Source organism: Nymphaea colorata, chromosome 1 (genome assembly GCF_008831285.2).
Source record: "Nymphaea colorata isolate Beijing-Zhang1983 chromosome 1, ASM883128v2, whole genome shotgun sequence".
In the NCBI taxonomy this organism is placed as follows: domain Eukaryota; kingdom Viridiplantae; phylum Streptophyta; class Magnoliopsida; order Nymphaeales; family Nymphaeaceae; genus Nymphaea; species Nymphaea colorata.
In genome coordinates, this window is record NC_045138.2 from 38,494,130 (window position 1) to 38,503,258 (window position 9,129).

At 36.8% G+C, this 9,129-nt stretch overlaps 1 protein-coding gene across 2 annotated transcripts; it reads right to left on the minus strand.

Moving 5' to 3' along the window:
• Positions 1-63: 63 nt before the first annotated feature.
• Positions 64-7,937, minus strand: LOC116246198 (universal stress protein A-like protein). 2 transcript variants are annotated; one of them, XM_031617938.2, is made up of 4 exons: positions 7,417-7,937; positions 5,405-5,526; positions 5,114-5,232; positions 64-356 (listed from the first exon to the last, which is right to left on the minus strand). In XM_031617938.2, the coding sequence occupies exons 1-4, from the start codon at positions 7,604-7,606 to the stop codon at positions 293-295; spliced, it is 495 nt and encodes a 164-aa protein (XP_031473798.1). In that variant the 5' UTR covers positions 7,607-7,937; the 3' UTR covers positions 64-292. The 2 variants fall into 2 exon arrangements, with proteins under 2 accessions (XP_031473798.1, XP_031473797.1); XM_031617937.2 differs by having other exon boundaries at positions 64-373; positions 7,417-7,931.
• Positions 7,938-9,129: the final 1,192 nt, after the last annotated feature.

Consider the following 9,129-nt stretch of genomic DNA (forward strand, 5'->3'; position numbering starts at 1 on the left):
TGGGGGCAGAGGGAGATAATCTTAGGGGAGAAAGAGGAGGGGAGGAGAAGAGCATGGCCAAGATGAAAAGTGTAGCTCACCATAAACAAAAGAAGCAAAGCAAGTTCCACAACACTGAACAAGCCAAGTCAGAGAAGCAGGCATTAACCCGGCGCAGCAAGCCTTCTGTTCACAGATTTCAGTTATGTACACAAACACCAGTGAAATGAATTGCCTATTTGCACAGTGGACTGTAAATGACACCTGTAGAAACAATGCAGGAAGCTAATCGTCGACTGGATCTTCTGGTGTTTCATTTGCCTTCCTTTTTATAACAACCACCGGGCAATCTGCATGCTTCGTACAGAACTCGCTCACTGTTCCAACAAATACCCTTAAGAGAAAACAAGGCAAATTCGCCAAACATGAGTACAAATGCTGTCCATTAAGCCAGCAAGCAGATTTGTTATCATAAAGAACGATCAAAACCCTGAAGGAAAAAGAAACCTCAAGCATCATGTTCTCCACAAAAGGAAATCGTCTGCTTCATAAGCATGCATGGATGGGTCCTGGAATTTTTATTGGAAAGGAAAAAGGTTCTCCAAATTATAGTTTCAATAGAATTTTCGAAAAAATGCTAGGGGATTCATATTACCGTATCAAGATCATGTGCGAGGAGAGCATAAGGCATTAGGATAGATACCTTAAGCAACGACATGAAGCCTATCTTGAAGACAACATTTCTCGTTTAGACTACTTAGACTTAAATTCAACCGAACCCTGCATACTCCTAACTCGGCGCAACATACTCAACAAAGTACCTGTCCTAAGGCTTCAAATTGGATCTGATGCAGATCATCATGCTCTAAAACATGTGATTAGGTCGTTCCAACCTAGTTGATGTTTGGCTCTGAACAACTAAACCCGAGAACAGAATTTTCATGACATGGCAATGATCCACAATTTCCACCAATTTATAAGTTCTAGTATTGATAATAGATCTCTAAACATATTCCGCATGACCAGTTGTATGGCTGTGTACAATATGTCCATTCTTGAATGACAGAAGTATACTCTGTTAAAATATATATGTATATACATGCCGCAATACATGACTACATGTAAATTTGAAAATGAAATGTGTGTGTGTGTGTGTGTGTATATATATATATATATATATATATATATATATATGTATGTATGTATGTATTAGATGTATGTATATGTTTTAACGTATCTTTTGTCCTTGTTTAATTGCAATTGTTCTTCTTCTTTGTTATTTATTCTTCATCTGATGTAATACACTAAATGCCCTAAGGGCATTTTGGTATTTGGTCAGTATAGCTGTCTACAACCCTCATATAAGAGGCTCTCCCCCATGGTATTACAATACATCCTTTGCTGCTGTCTAGGAAATACTGAAAAGCCGTTTTGTTATTGATTGTGTGCGACTCGGATATACTAAAAGGCAATTTCGTTATTGATTGTGTGTGTGATTATATGATTGTATCCTCTTTAGGTGTGATTAAAGAATGATTAAGTTACATTTTAGTGACTAACTACCTCGAGTGATATAATTATCTTGCCTTATTATCAACAATATTATTGGTAAAGACTTCTATTTTTAAATGGTATTTGAGTTTGTGCCACCTTGCAGAGAAAGACGTCCATCGTCTCATGGTGAGCATGCATGTGATGAAAGACAAGCTGCTGTCTGGACTGCCTTGGCCAAAGATGTGAAAAAAAAAATGGCAGAAAAAAATCACAAGAAATCCAACTTCGGAAAGTTCTTTAATGACAAATATTAAACTTCTTTTGATAACATGGTTGGAAAAGTATAAAAACTTCCGTTCTCACATCAGAATTATCCTGTTTCCAAGCAACGGGCTCCTCTTATCTCAAAAGGGGGATACTCTTTTTGTGTTATATTCGTGGATGATTTATATGTATACATATACATATATATATACATATATATATATAGATTTACATTCTTAAGTATAAAGCAACAGTTTTATTTTATTCCATATTATTCCAGATATTTTCACTAGCTGATACTATAATTTTTAGAACTGATTAAGGAGGAGAGTTCATCTCAAATGACTTTGAAAACTATCCTAAACTTGAACGAGTTGCTCATCAAAAGTCAGGTGCTCATACTCTTCAATAAAATGGCATAAAGCAGAAATTGCACAACTATTATTAATTTCAGTTAAAATTCTTAAGAGCTTTTGGGCCGAATCAATCCTCACTGCTTCATAGTTAATTAGTTGTATGCCTTTCAAAACTCTTCAAAACACAAGCCAGTAGAAACGCTTATTAAAATGAGTCCTGATTATGCTAACACAAATATATTGTTTTTAAGAAAAAAGACATACAACCTTCTAATTCAGAGTTTGTGTATTTATTAAGTGTGCTGAAATCCGAAAAAAAAAAAAAAACTTATTTCTTTATGATTTTAAGGGAGACTTAGATAATGATGTTCTTTATTGTGATGATCTTCCACTTGAGGATCATTAGAAGAACTGCACATTTCAAAGATATAACTGGGTCTGTAGCAGAGACCTAATCAAAGAGTAGAACCTCAAAATTAATGCTTACCAAATGAAAAGGCAAAATAGGGTAATTGAAGATAGGAGAAATAATCAGTAGACCATCGCTGATTTTCTTACATGTCCTTTGCTCCATACAATAATTCAAACTTCACAGACATTACGATTTACAGAAAATCTAACTCCTAGATGAAGCTAAAAATGCCCAACTAGGAACGAGGCAATCTACTCAAAACCTAGACATTTAGAAAAGAAATAAAATCATATTTGACATGCTCTTTCTTTTTCTCAAGGAAGAAACCTAAAGATAGTAGGTGGATCTACAAGATGAAAACCAAAATCAATGGATTATTAGAGAGATACAATGCAATATAAGTTGCCTAAGATATAGTCAGAAGTATGGAATAAATTATGAAAAAATATGTTTCTGTATATATGCTATAATCTATGTATATACACATACACATATATATGTATTGCCATGTCATACATATGCATATGTTTGTCAATATATTGATGTGTATTTATTTTCATTTGAAATAATAAATCAAATGCCAAAGAGCATTTTGGTATTTGGTCAGTTTAGCCATCGGGAAAGTCTAATGACTAGTCATCTAGCCACTGGGAACTCCCAATGATTCTTTGGAGTCCTCATGTAATGTAAATAAGGGGATTTCCCCATTGTATACAACGCATTTTTTTATGCTATTAGGGACATACTAAAAGCCTTTTTTCATTAGTTACTGTGAGTGAGATTACATTCCTCCTAAGTGTGATAAGTGAATGGTTACCAATATTTGTGATTAACCACTTTGAAGTGATAGATTTGTGAAGCCTTCTTATTGGAAACAATTGTGAAGGCTCCTACTTTCACATGTACCATTGTACCCTGATATATAGATGGCAAACGCCAGCAAGTAGACTCGAGAATCATCGAAGTTGATTCAGTTCACCAAGAAACAGGTCAAGTTTCAAGGACCCAAATGCAGCCAAATCCTAGAGGAATAGGTTCTCTATCAGCAGAATCAGTGGATTGGACTGGAAACACTTGATTCCAGACAGTTTCTTCCACAGCAGGTACGAGTAAGTATTCCATGTTTTGTATCATGTTTCGACTAGGTTAGTACTTTAAAATTGGTTTGGTTTAACCATACATAAACCCTAGCGAAGCCATCCAATAGTGATACCCAGGTATCTCTCATGATTGGTGAATGGAGGATGAATACCCTGTGTTTGTTCAGCCCAACTGCCCCACATAGTTGCATTTCTAGCTGATCCACCAATTTAAAATTTTATTTATGACAATTAAGTTGTTACCTAAATGTATCCATGTGCTTAACTAAACTCATAAAAGCCTCAAGATAATGGGACTAGCAATTTTAAGTTCAAGTTGGTTTATAATATTTCACAAGCTAAATGAGATACATAGCCTTCTGAACTATAGCTAGAGTGAAGTTGTAGCTCCACGTTGTATCTTAAACAGATTATAAGTGTAGCATAAACAAGCAATGTTTGTGACTTGAACAGGCCAGGCTTATTTCTTGACAAACATGAACTGCCTTCAAGCCATAACTGAATCAACAACCTAGCTCATATATACACTTTTTTGGTTCATTCAGCTTGTCTCTGAGCCCTTAATATAACTCATTAATACTGTCTAAAAACGGCACCATTTCATGCTCTATACCACACATATGATATATAACAATTACCAAGTATAATCATAAAGTCCACATCCTTCATCCATCAGATACAAAATAATTACAGATCACTGGAAGCACAAGCAGATATCCTTTTATCGGTCTATTTCAATGCTCCTGACCGCACTAGCCAGGATGTCTAGCTATCCACATCTTAGACTGACATGGTACTTTACTACCATTATAAGTATACAAATGCCAATCAAGACCTTGACTGTGCTTCTGTGATTTCTGACATACTAGACAACTCAAAATCATTATGAATTGTTTTTCTTCTCTGGGCAACAAGATGACATTAGTTTGATAAAGCCAGCAGTGAACAAAATGCAGATACATTTAAAAATTAGTAGTATTTTATCTCATCCAAAATGTTCCAGTTGCTCTTAAAAAAGAGAAACATATACAATAAAAAAAAGCCTAATGACAATAGGTGCTCAGTCGCTCACCAAGACACCAACTGGCAGAGGGATACTTAAACCCAACAATGTGCATAAACAAATAGGACTTCATCAGTCCAATTGACATTATCAGTTTCGACTAAAATCTTCTAAAAGAATTTCATAGAAGAATACATGATACTGTTACCTCTGCATGACAACAATAACTTAGTCCAAAATCATGCATGGAGAGACAAGGCTTGACATTTTATCAAACTATAGATCTGGAATTCCAAATATAAATCTCTAGGGAGTGAACAAGATTACCAGGTGATTAAAATTATATTAACTGAAAAACATCACATGTATCTAAAATAACAAAAGAACATCAAATAGCCAAAGATGCAAGGGGAATCCTTGACTGAGATGTCTTGAGGTAAAATCTTGCAAGGCACCTTTGGAAGACTTTACGAGCTCTTTTCCACTAGTTATGGTCTAAAATTACCTTTGAAATGGACCCAGTCCACGACTGCCGACAACAAGAAGATCAGGTTGGACACGCTTTATTTCACTGCAGACAACCTCTTTCGGGTCACCTTGCTTCATCCATGCTTCACAAGAAACCTTCAAGCATTGAAAATAACATATTTCATGTTAAAAGGAACTCCTAATAAAGTGGACAGTTTACAAGGTTGAGAACCATAGGTAATTACTGCCATACAAAGGCTAGAATTAAGTTATTAACATATAATAGAATAATAGAACCAAACTCATGGATCAAGCCAAGTGTTCCTACCCCAAGTTCATGGCAGCGTGAAACAAAGTACTCCAATAAATGAAGCCCTCTAACTTTGTCCCTGTGCCTAATATCTCGGAAGTCATCTGGCGATGCATAGACACTATCCATGTCATCAAATCCTACATGTAATCAAAGGCACATACTCTGTCATCAAGTATTCATCCAATCACAAGATATTATATATAAGGAAACCATATATTAAGTTAATCAAATCAGAGAAAGCATGGAATCACTTGATCAGAAAGTCAAACAAAATCAATAGCAATGTCCCACATAGACATTCATCTGAGAAGGACAGCAAGATGAAATAGTCAGGCTATCTAATTGACGCAACCATTCTATTGGAAGATGAAGTTTCAATACAAGGAACGCCTGAATCAAGTATTATCCATGAACTTCAAAACAAGGGAACCTAAAAACTGAATTATAGAGAGGGATGATGCATCTCTAGTATACATCGTAGCACTTTAGCACTTCATTATCTCCTACAGCGTGGAGACAAACAAAGAAGATTTCATAGAGATACAGCCAACTGAACCAATGTTATTGGCACTATTGCAGTACCAAACCCCAAAGCATTGTCAAACATCTTGTTCTTGGGAAAACTCTTGATGTGTAAATTTCAACATATTTTAAAAACCAAGAAATGACAAGAGTTCAAACATACATATATATATATATATATATATATATATATATATATATATATATATATATATATATATATATATATAAGTTCCTATCTTTTAGTTTAATCTTGCAAATTTCCATCTTGTCTCATTCTTCTTTAGGGTCCTGAATAGGGGAAAAAAAGTGACGCCTAATGCATTTCTTCATAATGCATCCATCACCTAATGCAATTCCAAGTGAACGCCAGTACGAAAAAGCTTCACTCCAGCACCTTCCCTCCATCAAGTTCAAACAGATACAATCCCTTCAGCAATCATTTTAGCATATCCGTTCCTTCCAAATTGGCAAAGACAACATCTGCTTCCCCCATTCATAGAAAGCCTCAGCCTCAATCCTCTATCCTTTATTCCTTATTCTGCTGAGGAAAGAGAGTTTGGCAGCATACCTTAATTCAATTAGAGTTCTTGTGAGATAAATTCTTAAAATGATCAGAATAAAAAATAAAAAATAAAAAGGTCACGTACCCAATATAAAATACCATACCAAGGACATACAGACAAGGAACAATTTCAAGAATTAGTGACCGGTAAAGATGCTCATAGTAATCGCAATTTTACCTTTCAGAAAAAGGAAAATGTTACAAGATCTTATTAAACTGATGAAAACATAGGTATCAACGCGAAACACAAATAGAAAAAACAAAGGAAATAACTAATAAAACCGCGGTCCAACGTCAGGGATACGCGGTTCAGGAAGGATGAGGGGACGCGATATCCATCATCCTTCCATAATTTGGTATAAAGAACAAAATTGTTGATATGAATTTTTTCAGAAAGGAACATTCCTATATAGCCCACATGTATAACACGAAGATTAGTTGGATTACTTCGAGAGATCACCAATAGCCGATTGACATGTTTTTGGCAACAACACTGGAAACAAACACGCAAACTGGACAAGAAACAACTAAGAAATACAAAGCAAAGATATGCACATCAGAATTTACCAACAATGATAATACATCAAAATCATTGGCAAGAACACCAGAAACCAACATTCCTACATAAACAAAAAACAACCAAGAAGCACGAAGCAAATAACCTCGAGAGTACAAAAAACTCCAAGAACATCAATCCTTCAAAAAACATTTGGCAACCGCAACCAAGATCGGCGTTCCCGTACGGGGAAAATACACCCACGGGACACGGAGGAAAAAGGTTCCAATTACAATAAAATCATTCACCAAAACTCGCGTTTAGACAACAAGATTCATGAGAGAGAGAGAGAGGGAGACCCGGAAAAGAAGTACCAAGAACTAGAAGGAAAGCAGATGAAAGAGAATGAAGAGGCAACGGAAGATAAGTGGAAATGATTGGTACCATCTTCGTCAGTGACCTGGACGTGGAGGAAGAGTAGCTTGAAGTGGGAGGCGGAGGGGCTTCGTGGACGGACTATCTTCTTGATCACCCAATCGAATGCGTTCCTGCTGCTGATGGAAGGGTAGGGATAACCCTTCACCGTCGACTCGTTCACGCCCACCATGATCCTCGTCGGACTTTCCTCCACCATGGTTGCGGACTGCCCTTCCCTCTCTCTCTCTCTCTCTCTCTCTCTCTCTCTATCGTCTCGAGCCTCGACTGTCGACGGCTGGCTTCCCCACTCCTATTTCAACTTTTTACGAGGCAAAAGATCACGAGTCGTAGCCCACGAGCTTTTGGCGCTACTACAGGACCGTGGATCACGTTACCGGCCAAAAAAATTGTATGTAACAAGAAATAACTAGAAAGAAACGATGATGGTCGCTGGCGACTGCCATCAACCAACGACCAGCAATCTCCTAGACCCGATGATCAGAAAAGTGGAAGGAGATTCTGATCAATAATTCTTTGAGACCAATGTCCCGTGTTCGATATCTCAAACCGAGTCAAACCTTTTATGTAATATCGTCCTCTTTTTCAGACCAAATTGACGCATGGTACGTTGTTTATATCTATTATTTAAGATGTTCTATGATCTCATGGATCATGTTCGGATGTTCTGAAGATAAATTATCTTAATATTTTTTCGGGACCATTTAACTTCATCTTATCCACATCTTGAGAAAAAGAAAGGCATAGACCTCTTTGAGAGGGGAATTGTTCTCCATACCTGTGCAAGGTGGAGAGGCATCCGATGACACGACGTCTTTGAGACAAGTGTGGCCGAGATATTTCACCGGGATAAAAGGCACGTCCGATGAGGACGACAGAGGGAGAAAATTTCATTTATGCCTGGTCGAGAGTAGAAATGAGTTTTATCCCTAAAAAAATGTATATTCTCGTCGAACAATCCCAACGTGAGATAGTGAAAACAGTATTTTAATCGAGCATCTGGGTGGATTCTCCAAGGGATGGTATATCTTTTTCATTAAGATCAACTTGACTCTAAGCTGATGATGATGGTATATGCTTTTTGATTAAGATCAAGTCGACTATCAATAACTCTAGATACCCATCCAGTTGGGTTAATTATAAGCCTTTGAATTCTATAAACTAGACCCCAAAATATAATATAAAAACGATATTACTGGTGGAAAAGGAAGGAACACAGATGTTTAAATCTAGGAGCAACTAGAACACGACATCGTCAACATGTAACTCACGAAATTTAGTCAGAGTCTATAAACGCGAAATTATATGTGAAAGCTGTTTTTTGACCTTGGTCATTAAATAGGGAAGTCAAACACTCGATTGGGCACTCGACCTGGATGATCAGCTTTTACAATACCTTGAAAGTTGAAAGTCAGTTCCTGCCGGACATGAACAGTGGGTGCTCGGATCAGCTCACTTGGGTAGGGAAGCAGACAGTTTAGACGTGGCCTTGAGGTTTTTGCTTGTTGATTGATCCAAGTTTAGTTTCTAATTTTTTAAGCTGAAGCAAAATCTGAAGCTCACATAATCCTGCTTTGACACAATGTTGGGGATTTTGTTGGAATATATAATATTCCCGCCTTATCGCACATCAAATATCTCCTTTTTCTTCATGTTTAACTTGCATAATACGCATCATCCTCATCTTCCATGCTAATCAAGGGCGAAGCCAAGGTAGGACCT

Bases quoted from the DNA above. Each gene is read 5' to 3' on its own strand.
- LOC116246198 (XM_031617937.2), bottom strand. From the start codon at position 7,606: ATGGTGGAGGAAAGTCCGACGAGGATCATGGTGGGCGTGAACGAGTCG. The intron at 5,527-7,416 runs GTACCAATCATT...GATTACATGTAG, and splicing joins CCAGGTCACTGACGAAGATG to GATTTGATGACATGGATAGT. The intron at 5,233-5,404 runs GTAGGAACACTT...CAATGCTTGAAG, and splicing joins CACGCTGCCATGAACTTGGG to GTTTCTTGTGAAGCATGGAT.